The sequence below is a fragment of the Lactuca virosa genome, chromosome 5 (genome assembly GCF_052849685.1).
Source record: "Lactuca virosa cultivar CGN04683 chromosome 5, Lactuca_virosa_CGN04683_v6, whole genome shotgun sequence".
NCBI lineage: Eukaryota > Viridiplantae > Streptophyta > Magnoliopsida > Asterales > Asteraceae > Lactuca > Lactuca virosa.
In genome coordinates, this window is record NC_136430.1 from 57,915,366 (window position 1) to 57,936,246 (window position 20,881).

General features: G+C 34.9%; 1 protein-coding gene across 1 annotated transcript; it reads left to right on the forward strand.

Moving 5' to 3' along the window:
* The first annotated feature begins 16,946 nt into the window (after positions 1-16,946).
* Positions 16,947-17,612, forward strand: LOC145111296 (uncharacterized). Its single transcript, XM_079047588.1, has one exon. The coding sequence runs from the start codon at positions 16,947-16,949 to the stop codon at positions 17,610-17,612; it is 666 nt and encodes a 221-aa protein (XP_078903714.1).
* The last annotated feature ends 3,269 nt before the right edge of the window (positions 17,613-20,881 follow it).

Below are 20,881 nucleotides of genomic sequence, written 5' to 3' on the forward strand. Positions count from 1 at the left end.
CTTGTCATTAGGGCTTGAGTGACCTTGAACTTGTGGGTTAGGGAGAATAATTGGAGGAGGTGGAGGAAGTAAAGTTCCAAGAGATTTGGGAAGATCATAGATGTCTGAACTAGACATCTTTTGGGAGATATTCAAGATAGTTGATCTAAAGTCCTTAATATAACACCCAATATGAAATATTAAGGCTAGGATCCAACAACCTATTTATAACTGGAAGAGGGATGCCGTAATCCGAGTTATAAAATAGTTGAAGGTAGGTAAATGACGATTTACCAATTTCCACCATGAAAAACGAAATAATGTAATTAGGTTTTTAATTCGATTTGAAACTCCTAGATCTTTTGAGATTCATTGAACTTTTCAATGGCATGTTTCAATCTCGAGTGTGCCCTTCAGGTTTTGTGAGTGGGATGCCAAGGATCACAAAACAAGGTGTGAAGTAACCATGCAAATATATTTGGTACCCTTAATATTTACCCCTCAATCGATGTGCCAGTTAACCACACGAGCTCCACCGATACTATGATAAATATTAAGTTACCCTTTGCCTACTTTGTTAAATCCAGGTTAGTGTGCCGGTTAACCACACACGCTCCACTAACGGTTTAAACAAAGTGCAAAGTGTAATTTCATGGATTAGCACCTTATTCACATTTTCCTAAGTAACTAAGATTGGGAATTTATAAAAAGTTTAGTTACTTAGTATTTATCATTAATACTTTTAATGAAGGGAGAATTATAGTCCTTGTCCTACCCGTTCGGCTAACGACCCTCCACCAGTCAAGGAAGCGGTGGGTGAGAGTGGACACCCATTAAACTGCCATTTTATAGGCAGTAACCTTATACCCCCCTTATAGACCGGCTTCGTGAATGAGGCCTACTAACGGTAAGACTGACTTGCTCTTATACATATATTTATTATTAACTTATAATACTATAAAGTATAAGGGTTGAATTTTAACTTTTAAAATTCTAAGGGCTAACTTGGAATTAAAGTATTCATGGGGAAAACTTTACAAATTCCAAAACTTGAGGGCAAGTTTTGAAAATATTCAAAACTAATTAATTCCATAACTTATTTGTTTAAAGTAGTTTTAATTAAAAAAAAACTCTTCAAGTTCCATAACTTGAGGACAAGTTATGGAAGACTTTAAACTAATAAAAGAATGTAACTTTTCTTTATTTTTGTAACTTATGGAACTAATTAAGGTTACACATTTTATCATTTAATGAAGTGACTCTTGAACCTCCATAACTTGAGGACAAGTTATGGAGTCATAAAACCATTTAATGAGGACAAGACTCTTCATTTTTGTAACCATTGCCAACTTTTTATGAGTTTTATGAAACTTAAATGTGACTTTTCATATAACTTGAGGACAAGTTACAAAAACACATTTTAGAATCAACTCTTAGATTAAAATGGATTGAAAACACATAATCAATTAACTTTTCTATTAATCTAATAAACTCATATGAACAAAGATAATTCACATCAAATTTTTTTCAAGTAATTAGCATAACTTTTAAACTAATACAATTCGATTTTTCAGCTAATTTTGCAAGTATAACAAGAAAACAAGCCTTGGCTCTGATACCACTGATAAGTTTTGCGCATTCTAACACTCCTAAGTGTACATGCAACCCTAAATACCTTGGATCTATGTTTCTCTATTATACATGCAATTATGAACTTTCCAAGGTATTACCCTGTCTAGCATACAATACTTGATACTTGGGTAATCAAATGGATAGAATACATACCTTTGTTGGATGTAGCTTGTCTCCATGAAGCTTGAGTGTCTAGTGCCCCAAGTGTGACACCTCAAATGGTTCACACAACACCAAATGCACATGTAATGACTTGAGAGAAATGGAACACTCCTTGAAATCGTCTAGCCCTCATATTCACACATTAGTGCACGATTTCTTGAGCCATGTGATTCTTTTATATGGTGGCTATTAGGGTTTCACCATGTAACTCATAACTTTACCCATTCCTTATGCTCCATGGATTTTAACCTCCATGGAGTATCCATGGGTCACCCCATGGACTTAGTCCAACATAAGAAATCTTGGATCACAAACCCACATATATAAGAATGAATGATTTGCACAATCAACCCATATATTTAATTAGTCTCCTTTTGATCACTTAATTAATTCCAAATTAATTCTTGATCACTACTAATTAAATAACCTTATTAATATATTAGAACTTATAATATATTAACCAACCTTAAGTGTTATTTCTCTCATTATAGTCTATCCAAATGCATGATGTCATGCAACCCAAATGGACCATGCAGGGTCGGGTCAAGTCTTACCAATTATAGTTATGGACTTAGACATTAATCCAACAGGAAAACGGCCTTCTCGCGACACATAGTATCAGCATGGTGGGGGCTTAACCCAACCATGTCGATTATCACATCAAAACTCCTAATATTTACTAGTATCAAATCTATTTGAAATGAATGGTTGTCTAGTGTTAAGGTGTACCCTACATAAGTATCTTTGGTTGATTCGGTTTTTCCCATTAGCCATCTCCACCATGAAGGCTTCGTTTAGCTTCTGGGATTGTTGTTTTAGTATGTGTTCGAATTTGTTACTAACGAAGCTTCGCTCAGCTCCACTATCGAGTAAAATGAGAGGTGAAAGAGTTTTTAAGTGGGAACGTACCGGTGACAACGGTAGGGTCTTGGACTGCTTCGCCTTGTCCCGGAGTCAAAACCCTTCCTGATCCTCCATTTCCTTGATTGTTGACATTGGGGCAGTTTCGCTGGAAATGCCCAGTCCGTCCACATCCATAAAAAGTGTGGCTAGCCCCAGCGTTGTTGCCGTTGTTGTTGTTGGTGTTGGTGTTGTTGTTGTTGCGGTTGTTGTTGTTGTTTCCCTGTTGTTGGTTCTGGGGAGGATAGGTCCTACAGTATCTTGCTGTATGACCCTTTCGGTTGCAACTGGTATAATGCATCTCCCTGCATTCACCATTGTGATGGAGATTGCATTTGTTGCACTTTGGGAGATTTTCGGAATACTGCTTAGGGGCACTTGGGGTGGATGAGGCTGGAGCATGTGGTTTGGAGGGGACTTGGGTGGTTGCAGCATGAACTGTCACTGTTTGTTGTTTCTTTGACGACTCTGAGCCTTGTCGTCCCTTCCGCTTGTTATTCTTTCCCTTCTTATTATCGCTCTCCTTCTTGTTTTCAGTTTCCCCTGCTTTTTCGCCCTTCTTGTTGTTGCGGTCGTACAACTTCTTAGCCAACCTCTTGGCGCTGTCAAAGGTTTCAGGGTTTGCGGCTATCACGTTTCCTTGAATTGGGGAGGTTAATCCCCAGATGAATCGTTCGATCTTCTTTCCTTCCGAGGTAATCATTTCAGGGCACAACAGAGATAGTTCACTAAACCTTGATATGTAGGCATCGATGTCGGAGTTTCGGTCTGTGAGGTTCCATAACTCTTGCTCCATTTTCTGAACCTCGCCACGCGGGCAGTATTTAGCCATTAGCATTTCTTTCAATTCCGCCCATGGCATGGCATTAGCCACCGGAAGAGTCATAGCTTCCACATGTCCATTCCACCAGGTGAGGGCTTGATCAACAAATGTACATGCTGCAAACTTCACCTTGAATTCTTCAGGGCATCCGCATATCTCGAACATCGATTCCACCTTTTCAATCCATCTTTTCAGGGTTATTACTCCCCTGTACCATTAAAGGTTCGCGGTTTGGCGTTGGTGAAATCTTTGTAGGAGCATGTCTTGGTAGGCCCCTGGTTCATTCCGTTGTTTGAACTTCTGGCCCCCTGTCCGTTGCCTCCACCATTGTTTCCATTGTGAAACTACGCCAGTGCTGCTGCGACTGCAGCAGATACAGCCGCTTGAAATGCAACTGAGTTGATTTCTGGTGGCGGCGGTGGTTGATTGTTTCCACGGTTTGGTCTTTGCGGCATCTTGTTGTCACGGAACAGAAAGATGTTGGGTACGCATCGTATTTAAGTTGGGAATTCCGTGAATCGATTGTGCATCTAAGTGGTTCCATATATTTACACCAAATAATAAGAATATAAAACACATAGCAGATAACAACATCACAATAAAACACATAATATTTTCCACTAATAATATCCGCCTTTGATACATGAAAATTTGCCCGAAAGGGCATACATAAGGGTACAAATTTTGGCAGCATAACGACTCTATGAGTAGTGTGATCACTTAAACATAGAGTCGTCAATACATAACGTAGTGTGCATAAAAGAAACATAACACTAGTAGGGAGGTCTACTGATCCGGAGTGCGCCGAGATGTGTCGGGTGGTGGGGCTGATGACGTGGATGCGCCCTAAAGACGCGCCACCTGTCGTTCTGTGGCTCGTAGTCGATCCTCCCAAATTGCTTGACGTACATGAAAGTTATGGATTACTTCCTGAGTTTCTCGTTCCGCTCTTGCCACTACGGCTCACATCTGATTCAGTTGCTCGGCTGTGTCCTGGGCAAGGTTGCCAGTGTTCCGTAACCGCCTCACCATGACAGGAAGTGCCCGGTCGGCTGGCCCTCCGTCTCTCAGATCATGGAATTCCCTGGCCATCCCATATGGGGGTCGCTGCCCCTGCTGCCTGCTCCATCTCCAAATATCAACACCCCATGGAGGCATGGGGCCATTTGGGTCCATCCGATGAGCGGGCACCCTAATCGGGTAAGGTGGGTTGATGACTTTGAACTCCGCGTCAGAATCACCATCGTCGTCATCACTGGGTTCTTCCTCCTCCAAGTCTACCACTAGAGCGGCAGGTCCGCCCTCAACTTCCACTTCAGGTTCTTCTTCAGACTCCTCCTCGGGGTCTTCTTCGGGTTCTTCTTCAATCATTTCGTGGGCCACCAGGGCCTGGTGAAACTGAATGCCTTGATGCTCCTCCTCCATGGTGACTGTGCGAGAAATTTGTGATGAGGAACGCGTAAAGAGGGTAAATTTTTGTAGAAATGAAATTTTCTCCTTCTGGGTATTAAGTTTTTGCTTTATCGATCATTACAATCACACCCGAGCACATGACAGTCGTACCTTGGGTGAATGTAGTTGATCAGGCTACATTTACCCCCAATACGGCTTCATAACTGTCCAAGCACAATCGAAAATGTTCGAATCCTCCAAAGACTTTTAAATGTTGTTATATTGTTGTTTTTAATATAAGCACATAAGTATGAAATTTTATTTTTGTTCAGAGTTATTTATTCTCATTATGTTTATAGTTGCATATCATGTATGGTTAGATATGCTAGTTCACTATAAACAAAGCTTTGATACCAACCTGTCACACCCCCGAACCAGACGGCGGAAACGTCCGAGGGCTCGTGTGACTTAAATTGAAATATCATCACAATGAATATACATGAAACATAACATAAACATCACCATGCATTAATACATTACAACTGACTTTGTTCACATCAAGTACATTGTTTACATTACAACATCACAGAACATAAATTGTTTAACGATTGACATTGCACAAAAGAAATTTCAGAAACACGCTTGATGATTCTTCATTCTAACGGTTACCTGAGAATACAAGTTATTTTGAAAACGGTCAACATATATAATGTTGGTGAGTTCATAAGCATGTTTGATATAAAAATAGTTTGTATTGTTTGTAAAACCCAGAAAATCTGATATTTTCTGTAACAAAAACTGTTTACGAAAAAGATGTGATTATCCCATAAGTGTATATGTATGTGATTTCAAAACATGTAAGAGTGAATGCCTTTCATAATTGTTCCTTGTATTGTAGTTGTTGTATGTAGAAGTGAATAATGTCGTTCCCCAGAAAACCCGATGTTTTCCAATTTAAATAGTATGATAGTTTTGTAGTATTGTATAAATCACTTTGCATCGTCACGGTGTATGAATATGATTTCCCATGAGTACTTATATGGTAATGGATCTCTATGTGAGTCGTTATAACCATGCATAATAGTGACTAATTCGTCTGTCTTGGCATTTTTCCTAACGCCGGTTTGTATCAAGATTTTGTCATCCTAGACTGGCCGAGTCTAACTGTAGCGAACAGCTCAGGTGTGGGGGAGTCACCCCCGTATAGATCTATACACAAACTCTCGCTCTCCCTCCAGGAGACTCTGATTATAACTACAGGCTACGGCCGACACTTATTGGTGCCACCCGTTATTTCTCACTAAATCCCAATGAAATTGAATAACCTTGTTTTACAACCCGAATGATGTTTACGTGAATATGAAGTAAGCCTAACAGACATGAAAGAGGACAATGGTGGCCCACTAATCATATATGTTATTATAGGCTGTCGAGTATGCTACGGACACATTATAGCCCATTAAGCATATGATGAATATTTAGGGCCATATTAGTGATGTGGATATTTAATGCACTAGTTTTTTATTTATAATTCCTATTTTATCGCATCTAAACCACAGCTTACAGGCAGTGAACCCGATCGAGTATAGTATAGATTTGATAAGGAAGAGTGTCGAACTCAAGGGGAACGGTAGTGAATTAATTTAAAATGTTTGATTATAGGTTACACAAAACACACAAAAGCAGTAAAGAAAGGGTTTATTAAATGTCAAACGAACAACTAAATAGCAAATCTCGATAAACTGACAGAAAGACAAATTTCTTTAGGTACTTTGGTTTAGACAAATTACACCTTAAAATCATAGACAATTGCACACACAAATTTATTTATTCATGTTCATCGATTTCTAAAATGATTAGATTCACGTTCGCTATTACTAATCTTTTAGCAAACAAGTCAATTCAAGCAGTGATCAGTTGATTAAACTAACATGTTTCCTAGTGTTCAGTTCGTATCAAGCAAGATTTGTAATAATAGTTAATTAAATTTGTCAATTCAATCAACTTATATGTGATTGGTTGTCACATATACTCACACATTAATTTACTTATTTTCTAGTTAACCCTAGTTTCATGTTCACTATTCCTAGGCATATAATCTTGATGGTCATCAAAATCATAAGAAGCAAGCAATCAAGCAGATGTTCATACAACTCGATATACTTAATATTTAACAGAAATAATTGTCATTAACACATAAGGATCTTTTAAAAAGCTTAACAAGATAAATTAAACATGAATAAAACAATCAAATATAGCAATTAATCCAATAATCAAGGTTTCATCTAATCACAAACTCAGAGCAAATGGTTTTGACCCCAAAATCAGAAAGTAAAAACATAATAGTATCACAGTAGAATGCTAAACATGGTCACGATAACAAACCACATGATTACCGAAACGAATCCGCTCTCTAATCCTTCAGATCTTCGCTCATGTCAGCTTAACGGCCTTCCGACCGCCTTCTAGACCCTCAAAACGGCAGTTATGAAGTTTTCTTGCCGCACAAGTCGAAGTGGAATATCATAGATTATGAAAATGGTGGAATGATACGGGGTATTTATAGTTGAATGGAGATGGAATTAATATGGAATATTAGAGTTTGATTGGAATAAGGAAACTATTGGTGGCTTAGGGATTAAGCAAATAAAAATAAGGTAAATGGTGCTTGGGGAATAAGTAACTTGGAGGGAATTTCCGTCCAGCTTTTATGCTTAATCTTTAAGGCCGATTTTGGATAAGATAAATGCCGAATTATAAAAAAGGCCCTCTCACATAAGTTGTAGGAAATTTCGTCTAGTTTTCAGAACATTTTGAATCTCGTCAATTGGACTTACGAGTCATCATATATACCCAAAACACTGAAGAGGAGTCAATCTGTCAGCAATATCCTTTTTGCATCTTTTCAGCTCCATTCTCTTCCTTTTGTATTCCAGCTCCCATTTTAATCCCATGGGGTAGTAGTGGCGAGATCGACTGGGGCTGCTAAAAGTTGCTCCATAAATGTGCTGGAAGATAGAAAAATGGAACTGCTGCTTCTGAATGTGCCAGAAAATAAAATCAAGAACACCGACTTCTGAAATGTGGTGCAAAGAATTGCAAACTAATGCAATGTGTAGTGTCCACGACGTAGGAAAGTGTCGACCACGTCGTGTCGTCGAGTGAAGTAAAATCTATATTGCGAATAATAGCATAGCCACGACGTGGTAATTGGTGGCCACGTTGTGGTATCGAGAACGGCGGCCTCCTTTCGCGATGAAAAACTCCCCCACAACATAGGAAAGTGTCAACCATGTCGTGGCAGCCGGGACAATAATTCTGCTTTGCGTCAAAATAAAACTTCATGGTGTGGGAACAGCTCATCCATACCATAGGAATCAATATATGGTAGAAACGCCACTCTTCTAAATAATAAACTCTCACGAAATCGTCGTGTACCCCACACTTATTTTAAAATAGTGGGTCTTGATTATAAACTTCAAATTCTCACACGGCTTTCTCTCTCGTGACAAATCAGCATTTGACCCCATTTTTTGAAATTTCTGAAAGCATCCGAAGGGCAAAATTTCTGCAAAGATCTGAATCATCAAGAGCATCAACATGAAAAACAAAATTTAAACAAACTAAAAATAAAAATAAAAACTCATTAAAATAAATAAAAAAATAGCAAACCAAAATAACTAAAAAGGATATCACGATCACTCGTATTCATCGAAATCAAGCTACAATTGTTGATTAAATCTCTTGCATGCAAGAGGTGGTTTGTGAAAACAATAACTTTCAGGACCTGTTAGACTATTTCCTTTGTTTTCTTTGCACCATTAACTAATAAGTAGAACAAGAGTTGACCCAACTAGTCAAGAGTAGCAAGAGTTCGGTCTTCCACTTAACCACCACGATACGCCTCGCTATACTACGCCTCGTGGATTGAGTTGGGCAAATCACCAAAGTAGTAGACTAAACAAGTCAAGAATTCCCTAATCGCTTGCAATCTCGAAACCCATGCAAAAAGTAAAACCAAGCAATGCGTATGATCACGAATTCCTGCAAATAACAACAAGAACCTTCCCTACAAGTGAAATGATATCAACGAAAATAAAACTAAAAAAAATAAAAACAAACTAAAAATTAAAAACAAATAACGAATAATCAAATAAAAAAATTAATTGAAAACCGTTCCCCGACAACGGCGCCAATTAGCAATGCAAATGGGCCACTAAGGCCCAATAGCATGTTAAAGCTGATAAAGGCCCATTTGGCATGTAATTGGGTCACCAAGGCCCAATAAACATGTTTTGATTATATTGGGCCCAACAATCGTATAATTGGGTCATGAAGGCCCAATAAGCACGAGTAAGAAATATTGGGCCCAACCATTGTATCGATTATCTGTTTGTCGATATAAATTGTAGTATAGGATTTGTTTTACACTTAGTGTTAACTTGCGATATTGAAATACTTGATGTTTGATTTATAACGACTCTTTGATTATATATATATATATATATATATATATATATATATATATATATATATATATTATTTATTTAAAACAATACGTTAGGAATTCAATATCCTTAGCCCAATTGTTTAAATATTAGCACGTTGGACCCCAAAATATTTATTTGAGCATTTCAGCCCCTTTTTCACATAAAGTTACATTTTCAGCCCTTTCTTAATGAAATGACATTTTTAGTCTTTTTTGATGGAAAATGACATTTTTGGTCCTTAAATCACTTTCTTGGCATTTTCGACCCGATCATAACTTATATTACAAATTCGACCCAGAAATATTTTATTTGCCATTTACAGCCCCTAATTGTAAAGGTTTACATTTTTGCCCCAAATTTCGTAAGTTTTACAATTTTGGTCCCAAATCCAAAAAAAAAAACTTTACATTTTTAACTCAATTTAGGATTAAAGGACATTTTCAGCCCCTGAATTGGTTTGTTTACGTTTTTAGACTCATACTTTGATGAACAATTTCAACCCCACAACCACAATTTTTCGCAATTTGGGCTCAAAAACCCGTGAGGCCCAATTGTAAGCCCAATAAGCAAAAATTTATATTTTTGACCCCTTAAAAGTATTATTATCATAAAAACCCAACTTTTATGAAAGTAATACCATTTTTATCCTTAAAACGTCGAAAATGTCATTTTTATCCCAATACTTTGTTATATTTGCAAAAATTGATACTTGTACAATCTTTTGCTTTGTTTTTCATTTCTCACACATGAAAACACTTATATATTTGAAGTATGTTGTTTAATATGTTTTAGTTTATGAATCTTATACATTTATGCTATAGATTTCGAGATATAACAAGTATTATCATATTTTTCACAACAATAACCAAGGAAATCACATATAACATGCATAAACTCATAGATCGACACATAACACTTGTATTCTCCCCCAAAAACAAGTAAAAACCGAAAACAAGGGGGTATGAACTCACCTTGAGGTTTTTTGGTTCGGTTTTGAGGAAGATGTGGAGAGATTTTTGGTCCTAGCAACAACTTGGAGGTACTTTCGAACTTAGAGGAGTTCTAGTAAATTAAATCATTAAACAAAGCTATGTAAGACGGAGTTTTAGTATTTACATGGAAGTAGATGTTTGTGTTTGATACCAACTTACCAAAGGTTGAAAAAAAACTTGATGAAGATCCTTAAAAACTCAAGCAAAATTCGAGATATCTTGATGGAAGATGGAGGATGATCGTGAAGGTGGTTTGGAGAGGATTTGAAAATGTGTGTGTGTGTGTGTTATCTTCGGCCGAGAGGAAGAAAAAGGGGAGGGGAAGAGAGAAGTGACCTTGCATAGAAGTATGAGAGTGTATGGATACATGTTGTATAAAAGCCTCATTATCCCTTAAACAACAATGAGGTGTCACTTCCCTTAATCCTCCATAAACCCTTTTTTTTAACTTGGTCCGAAATGGGCCAAAGGAAGAAGGAATTAATTAATTTGGCCCCCTTTAATCCTTGGTTCGAGATTATGAGGTTTATAGACAAACATTTCGGCCCATTAGATCTATAGGAGGGTTCACGACCCTAAATGTGTAGAGGAAATTGATTTTTATGGCCCATTAAGGTTAATTAAATCATTTATGGCTCAATAAGGCCCATTAGGGTAAACTATTTCATTTTAGGCCCATGATGGCCCAAAAGGTTAGGTTTTATGAATGTGGGTCCATTTAGAGCCCATTTAAGAGTTCTGAGCCCAAAATAGTCAAATTGGAAGCTTATTGGCCCATTAGGCCCAATAAGGAAATCCTAGTCCATAATGGACTTAAACCGGAATATTTAGAGTTTTAAACTCTTTGTTGGTCATTAGAGGTGTGTCTGAATGAACATTGAGTGATTTTTACTTAGAGTACATGCTTTACAATAGTTGAATGATTACATGAGAATAGAATTTCCTAGCTAAATTGCTAGTTGTGACAGGTGTCACGGACACGTTGGTCCAAGCCAATTTAAGGCTCATGAATATGATGCCCTTCAAAATACATAAAATTATAATCAAATAATTAAAACTGGAGTATAATAAGATTTAACAATTATGTAAGAATAGTATACCCGTGCAAATGAAGTTGAACCTATAGGATCTCATTTCAATATTTCAAACATCTCTTCTTCGATGCTTTTACCCCTTATTTTCCAAGAACATGTCTCACTACATTAGATGGAGTTTTAGGATTTTGATCACACAAATTTACTAGTTTTTGTACCTATCTAATTGGGCCAAATTAGGATTTTGAACAATTTGAGCAACTTTATCATAAACACCTATTAACATTGCATTTATAAGTAAAACAAAAGCATAATCATACAACCAATTTTGGATACCCATATTGAATTGCAACTTATAGTCTATACAAATAAATAAAGAATAACATCAAACAAAATCCTAAAATCGTGCCAAATCTAAAAACTTGTAATGATTCACCACTTTATACCCATCAAACTAATAAAAATTCATCATTTTTAGCAAATGGTCATGCAACAAAAAAACAAGAAACCCACAAAACTAAAATGGAACTATAATTAATTATATACACATGAAAAAAATGATGAAATTAAATTAACCTTAAGAAATAATCTACTCATATCATGCTTATGGTATATCTCCCAGTCTTTATCTTTTCGATATTTTTTATTCTTTCTCAAAACCAAGATTAACTTGAAACATATAAAAACTTAAGAGCGAGGAGAATAATAATTAAGCATTTAACTTACTTAACTTACCATCAGATTCAGATTTGGAGAGGAGATAATAAATTCATAAAGACAGAGAAATCAGTTTCAAATGAGAATTGAACTTTAGGACTTCACATTTCAGAAATCATTATTTAGAACTTGTAGAACTTCAGGGAATTAGAAATTAGAACTCAAATCAACAATGGATTAGCAAATCAGTTGAAAAAATGAACAATCATAAATCAGAAAACTCAGAAAGATAGAGTCGCGGTCTCATTGGGGGTTTAGCTTCAGTTTGGCCACTTTGCTTAATTGTTTGGGAATTCGTCACTAATGCATCGATTTTTGACGCTTCATTACATGTGTGAATTTGATGATGCATCGGTTTTTGACGTTCCAATATCTTTGTAAAGTTGATGAACTCCCTAGACGCTTCAAATTGGACTATGTAACATCCGGATTTCCAGGTATCATTTTTGAAGTTATCTTGTGCTAAGACTTGGACTTTTTGGAAATTAGTCTTCCTATGACGTGATGTTCATTTTCCACGGTGTGGTGGTGATAGGTCATCACGACACAGTGGTTAAATGAAGCCGCGGCGCGGCGCCACAATATGCACAAAACCCTAAGTTTCGAGCCTTGGCCCTATATATGGAACATAAGGGAAAGGGTTTTGACCACCCTTAACCCCGATTACCCCAGAAGCATCCTTTGCAAACCTTAACTCACTTACATCCATTCTTGAGCTCCTTTTTGGTGTTTTTAGTCATTTGAAGGAAGAAGAAAGAACTTTGGAGCAAAAGATCAACAAGCAAGCATCACCCCAACCCCTTTGAGCATCTCTTGGACCTTTGTAAGTCTCCAAGACTAAATCTTTGTGGTTTTTTCCTTTTAGATATGAGATTTGTGGCTAGTTCTTCTTGTTTGGATGATTTGAGTGAAGGGTTTCAATAAAGTTATCAAGTTTATGGATCTTTGAGGTCCCTTGAGTCTTATATATCTTAGATCTAGACTATTATGTTGATTAGGTGCCATCCACGGGATTTTGGCCCCATTTATCATAATTTTGACCTAACTTGGAGTGTGACATGCATGTCTATAAAGCAATGATTTTTATGGATCATTTGAGTGCTTAAAAGCTTTTTGGAAAGTATAAGTGTTGGGCTAAATGGATTAAGAGCTTAATCCACTAAGCTATTTTGGCCAATCTCCATGGCGCGAAGGGTAGCTTGCCACGACACGGTGGCGGGTTTCAACTGTGTTTGTTTTGTCGTGTGGCTGCCACAACGCGGTGGCTGGCCGTTGACCATTGACTTTTTAATCAGGTTGAATTTTCCCCCATCTGTTAGTTTTAGATGGTAGACTCAGGTTTGAACTTTTGTGTTACCTTAGGTGGTATGTAGCACCAGGCATACGATTTTATGAGCTGTGGTGTAGTCTACTGTCGTAAAGAGGTGAGTCTTCTTACTATACTATGTAGGACACTAGGTGTCATTATGTGTATGTTTGTATTTATGACTTGCATGAAAGACCATAGTTAGATCATGGCTGTAAAGAATGCATCGGTGCTATAACAACGAAAGTGAATGTAAGACAATGTTTGGATCATAGCATTCACATTGCTGAAATATGCCCTTGGTTGAAATAGACCATTGGGCGGGCCCCTTTTGCTGAAATAGACCATTATTTATATGGTATGTTGCATTTTGGTAACTCACAAAGCTATGTGCTTACCGTTTTATGTTTAAATGTTTTAGGTACTTCTTGTAGCAAATAGAAGGGCCCGACATGAATGCATCATATTCGTTGAACATTCCGCACTTTTGGTTTTTAATACTCTGATGTTTATTTGGAACTACTTTTGATACTTTGATGATCTTTCAATGAAATGAAATGAACGGTTTAGTTATTTAAAAATAGAAAATTTTCTACGAGTTTTGCGACGTTTCATACTAGGCCCCCAATCGATTTTTGATGCTTTAATATTTTTTTTTTTAAGCCGATGCATCAATTTTCACATTAAATTTTTAAAGAAGAATAATAAAATAAAAATTAATTTAAAATTTAAAAGATTTTTAAATAAAATCACACTAAAATAAGTTAAAATAAGTTGAACATAATTTTAAAATAAGTTTGAAATAATAAAACTAATCTCAGAGAATTACTATTTACATATATAATGAAAAAAATAACAAGCACATAGAATTTGTATGATATTTACTCCCATCATAGTTTGTTTATATATATATATATATATATATATATATATATATATATATATATATATATATAAAGTAAACTACACGAATGGTCCCTATGGTTTATGATAATTTGTGTATTTGGTCCCTAATTTATTTTTTTAACTCGAAAGGTCCCTATTGTTTGTTTTTGCTACGCTCTTGGTTCCTTTCTTACCTAAAAAGACTATTTTGCCCTTGATTTTTTAATTTATTTAAATAAACACACCCCTGACCCAACCCCCTCACCTTACCTTACCTACCCCATCTTTTTTCCTTATTTAAATAATATTATTTTTAGGTAAGACATGAACCAAACACGTAACAAAAACAAACAGTAGGGACCAAGCATGCAACAAAAAAACAGTAGGGACCTTCCGAGTTAAAGAAATAAGTTAGGGACCAAGCACGTAAATTACCCAAACCATAGGCACCATTCGTGTAATTTACTATATATATATATATATATATATATATATATATATATATATATATATTGTTGGGGTGTGAAGTTATCCATGTATCACTTTGTAATGTTTGACTTTTGTAGACCCACTTGCATGTGGTGCATTAGCCTTGTGACATGAGATAGAGAGTGAGAGAGAGACATGTAAACACCTCTATATAAGGTGGGTTTATTCCACATGAAGATGTGTGCTTGAGAGATGTAAAATTGAGTGTATAAGTGTGTGTTATTTATGTAGATTTAGATCTAGATCCCTTTTTGTAACACCATACATAATCGAATGTATCTCTTAAACACCGAAATCACCATGTTCATTATGTGTTCTTTAATTCCGCATGTCAAACCAATATTCATAATTCACATCATATATATATATATATATATATATATATATATATATATATATATATATATATATATATATATAGGCAAAAGTTCAACAAGGAACCATTTTAAACCATAGAACTAAGGAACCATTATTTTTTTCAAGTTTTAGATCTTAATATTTATCGGAAAAAAATTCTAAAAATATAGAAATTTATAATTTTTTATCTTCTTTCCATTGATATCAAATTTGATAATTTTTTTTTACTTTTTTTATCTGTTCAGATTCACATTGTGAATCTGCACTATAAATCATTAATTTTGTATAAATTCACTGTATGAATCTGCACAAATTCACAATGTGAATCTGAACAAATTCACAGTGTGAATCTGAACAGATCAATTTTTTTTATCAAATTTGATATTAATGGATGGATGATAAAAAAGTTATGAATTTCTATATTTTTAGTTTTTTTTTTTGATTAAAAATTTGTTCTAAAAGTTGAGAAAAGATTGGTTTCTTGGTTCTACGGTTTAAAATGATTTTTTGTTGAACCCAAACCTATATATATATATATATATATATATATATATATATATATATATATATATATATATATATATATATATATATATATATATATGTCTCCAAAATTTAATAATACATTATTTTTATTAGATTTCCATGAGCACCTTCGTTTGGCTGAAGCAAAGGAAACATAAATAGGTCCAAGTTGTTATGGAATTTGTGGTGTTTATTCCCATTTCATGCTTCCATTTGTAGCTTCTAAATTAAACTAATCTAACATCTTACTAGTTCTTAGAGCATACGGTGTGGGTCTCGCGTGTCTCGTTATTGCCTACGTGGAGGCTGAAAACGGCGTCACGACGAGGTGCACACCCCCCCCCCCCCCCATCTCGTTGTTGCTCGTTGTGGCTTTTCTCGTTGCCGTCTCCACCCGATGAAACGAGAAAAAATCGAACGTTAACCATTTTAAACCGTTTGAATACGGTTATTTTAATATAAAAAATTTTAATTAATTATTTTTTTCCTATATAAATATCTATTATATCTAAACAATTTTTTAAACACATAACTTCTCTCTTTCTCTCTATAAATCTCAATTATCTTCAAAAAAAAATTATGGATCCTTTCGACTCGTCCGATGATTCCAATGACGATATATTCTTCAGGATGATGTACCGGTATTATACTAACGAGCTGCTACAACCAGACCCAGCCCCGCTACTAACAAGACGTGCGATGTTAAACAGAAATCGTGAGGAATGACACGAGCATGTATATCGCGATTACTTTGCGGAGAATTGTGTATACGGGTCGAAGGACTTCAAAAGAAGATTTCGTTTGAGTAGGAATGTGTTCCTACGGATCGCCAACGCCTTGGAAAGCCGGTATCACTTCTTTACTATACTTTTATACGAAAAAAAATCTAGTACATGTTTCTTTAATTTTACAACATATACAATATATTTTTAAACTGTAGTTAATATATGTTTAGGTATGAATTTTTCCAATTGAGACATGATGCTAGAGGTAGACGAGGGTTTACAACTTTGCAGAAATGTGTTGTGGCCATTCGTTTGATGGCTATGGGGGAGTCACCGGACACCATGGACGACTATATGAGAATATTCGAAAAACCGCAAGGGAGAGTTTGTATACATTGTCAAGGGGTGTTGTTGAAACATTTGGAGACGTGTATTTGCGGAAACCTTCGTTGCATGATTTGCAAGAATTGTATGCGGCGCATGAAGAACGCCATGGGTTTCTCGGAATGATCGGAAGCATTGATTGCACACATTGGAAATGGAAAATTGTCTGGTATCATGGAAAGGGCAATACGCAAGTGGTCATCATGGATCACCTTCGTTGGTTTTAGAGGCTGTTGCTTCTCAAGATTTATGGATTTGGCATGCATTTTTTGGGGTTGCGGGTTCCAACAACGACGTCAACGTTCTTGATCAGTCGCCAATATTCGACGATCTTTTGAATGGAAAGGCCCCGGATGCTCCTTTCACGGTGAATGGAAACGAATACAAATATGGATATTACCTTACAGATGGAATATATCCTCAGTATTCTACATTAGTGAAGGCATTCCGCCACCCGGTTGAAGAACGAGACAAATTTTTTAAGAGAAGACAAGAAGGAGCACATAAGGATGTGGAACGTGTTTTTGGAGTGCTGAAGGCGAAGTGGCATATAGTTGAACATGCAGCACGACCATTGGATTTAGAAACTCTACGATATATCATGTATGCATGTATCATAATGCATAACATGGTAGTAGAAGATAAAGAGCGAAATATAGCACACTATATCCCAACGGAGCCCAGACACGTTCAGTTTCAACCAGGAACAGCAGAGTATTTGCATCGAGTTGTTGACATTCAGGATGCAAATAAACACAGACAACTTCGAGAGGACTTGGCGGATTATATCTTCTATGGTAACAATAACGATAACGAATAGCGTTGTATTTTTTTTTTTGGAATTTGGATGTTATGTGTAGTTTAATTTCTATGTTAATTTTAATCTTTAAAAATTGTTTTTTATTGTATGTTATTTATAATTTTTAAACATTATGTTTTATTTATTATGTTATATTTAAAAAAATATTTGTCTAAATTAAAAAAAATCGAAAAATAAATAAAAAATAAATTGTAAAATGGAAAAAAGTTGGTGTTATAACAAGATGCAACATGGTGACCATTTCCCCACTTGGTGTTATAACACCATTGGTGATGTGGCATGTGAGGTGACATCAAAATGGTGTTATGATCATTTCCCCACTTGGTGTTATAACACCATTGGTGATGTGTCATGTGAGGTGGCACCAAAATGGTGTTATGACTAGTTGCCCACACCTTATGCTCTTATAAAATAACCTTGCCTTTCAAAAAAAATTAGTTTATATATGTTCTATATGACTTTTAAAAACTCTGTCGTGATATAATTTTGGGTCAATGACACCCATGTGGTCCAAGTTATGTCATGATTACAAGGAAGAAAGCTTAGGGTTGACAAGGCCCTTTGCCTACCCCATGCTTTGCCTAGACCAAAAGCAAAAGTTAACTAAAACACAGTTCAAATCAACCCTTTTGTTTTTGTAGGCCAAAATTCCCTTCCTTCTCTAAACTCTATGCTTTATATCGTGTAAAAACCAGCTAAGCATTTCATTCGAGGCCCACTACATATCACGTAATGAATCTTTCTGGTGAAATTCCTATTTGGTTCCAAAACATTGTATCAACTCCAAATTTAGGCGTTATCAAGTTTTTATTAATGACGGAAAGAGATTTCAACTTAGGATCTTTACGATATTGTTGTCTGAATATTATGTTAAATATCCAGAAGGTAAATATATAATGGCTTTAAAAAAATGTTATTGACACAAAAGTATAAAGTTTGTCAAAAAAAAATGGTTTTATCCTAAAATCAGTTTTAGGTACCTTAAAACATAAGGTTTTATAGTTTTTTTCTACTGTTATCTTCTCACTTGTTATCATAGGTTTTCGAGTTGTTTCGAGTTGCTATGAAATAAAATTAACAAAAAACCTTTATGTTTGTAATTATTCTTTGTTTTTACCCAAAATATGTTTTTCTTATCATATATATATATATATATATATATATATATATATATATATATATATATATATATATATATATATTCCATTAGAACTATATTTTTTGCATTTATACACTAAAAACTATTTAATTAAATATCATATTTATATATTTCTAAATACTAATTTTATATATGTTTATTAGTTTATTTATACGGTTTAAAACGTAAAAAATACGTTTTCATAAAAGGGTTTGAAAAAATATATAGTTGTTATATACCTACGCTTATATATAAAACTCTCAAATATGTGTAGTTTTGATTCAAATATATCCAAACTAATCATAATCTTTTCGTTACTATTTTTTCTAAACTCATGTACCGTTTGAAATCGTTTGAATGTGTTTTATTTTTCTTCATTATGCCTAAGAACCTAAAACATTGCCCAATTACTAAATCTTGTCATTTAAAGAAAAAAGGAAAATAATAGAATACAATTGAAAAAGAAACACACACATATATATATATATATATATATATATATATATATATATATATATATATATATATATATTTGTGTTTAGAAGTAAAAATTTATTTTTTACGTTTTTAGTAAAAAAAATTAAAATATAAATATGTATTTTTATGTCTTTAGAAATGTAAATACATCTTTTTATGTTTTTTAGAAATATTTATTTATGTCATCAAAAATATAAATGCATCTTTAGAAGTATAAATACATATTTATGCTTCTAAAAAACATATATATATATACATTTAAAAACATAAAGGGCATGTTCGGCACAGAGCTTTTGGGAGCGTTTGAGAGCTTCTAGCTTCTAGCGTTTGACAAAACGCTCCGTTTTGAACAGAAAGCCTTGTTTGGCACTACAAGCTTCTAGCGTTTAGTTTAAACAAAACGTTCTAAATCCAAATGTTACTTCATGTAGGGTTTAACAAAACGCTACAAGCTACAAGCTACCCGCCACCCGCTACAAGCTATCCGCTACCAGCTAATTTTGTCGAACACGCCCAAAGTATATATATTTATACTTCTAAAAATATAAGGATACACATTTACGCTTCTAAAAAATATTTATACTCTTACAGACATAAAATTATGTATTTATATTTCTATAAACCTGAAATATACGTAAAAATATATTTATACTTCAAAAATGAACATTTTTAAGAATGTTAGTTTTTAGCCATTTTATAAAAACATAAATACGTACTTTGATACTTTTTAGAAGCAAAATAAATTTTTACATCTTGAGAAGTATAATACGATTTAAACCAAATTAATAAGCCATAAAACTTACACAAATAAATAGCATTTTCTAAGAAAACATTAATATAATGTTTAATTAAACAATTTTTAGTGTATAAATACATAAAATACGTATACTATATTAATATGAAAAAATACGGTAAAAACATATAAGAATTACAAATTTAACGATTTTCTCTTGCAAACGTGAAAATCTATAATAACATATCACATCGATAATAGTAGAAAATATTGAAATTTAAAAATGACTTTTGGATAAACCTGTAATTTTTTTTTTGAACAACTTTAGGGATTTTGTGTCGATAACCCATAATAAACAAGACTCGGGGAAAATTGACATAAAAATGGGTCTGTAAGGGAAATGGCATAAAAATGGGTCTGTAAGGGAAAATGAAAATGAATTTTGATGACCTTTAAGCGTTTACTAGAATATGACATGACATAACATAACAATACAATTGTAACACCCGTTTCCCTAAAAAGGTTGGCCAAGATTAAGGAATCAAAATAAGGTTTTTGGAGCAAACCCTCAGCCACGATGTGGGCATGGATGCCCACGACATGGCGTGAAATTAATGGATGACGTGCTTAGAGGGCCGCCACATCATGGCAATGGATGCCCATGGCGTGGCAACGGTAGCAACCCAAGACCATGTATTTTAGGCTTTCTCCCATATTTAAGCCCCTTAACTCTCATTCTAGGTCAGTTTCTTCAGCCTCCCTCTCCCATTCCGAGACCCTAGCCCATTTTTCTTAATGTTGAACTTGGTGACTCTATCTTGAGGTTGTTTGCTTCATTTGGTGAAAACTTGGGGAAGAAGGTGGTTCATTTTGGTAAAAGGAAGCAAGGAGCAAGCTTGGATCCAAGATCTTCTTCACATT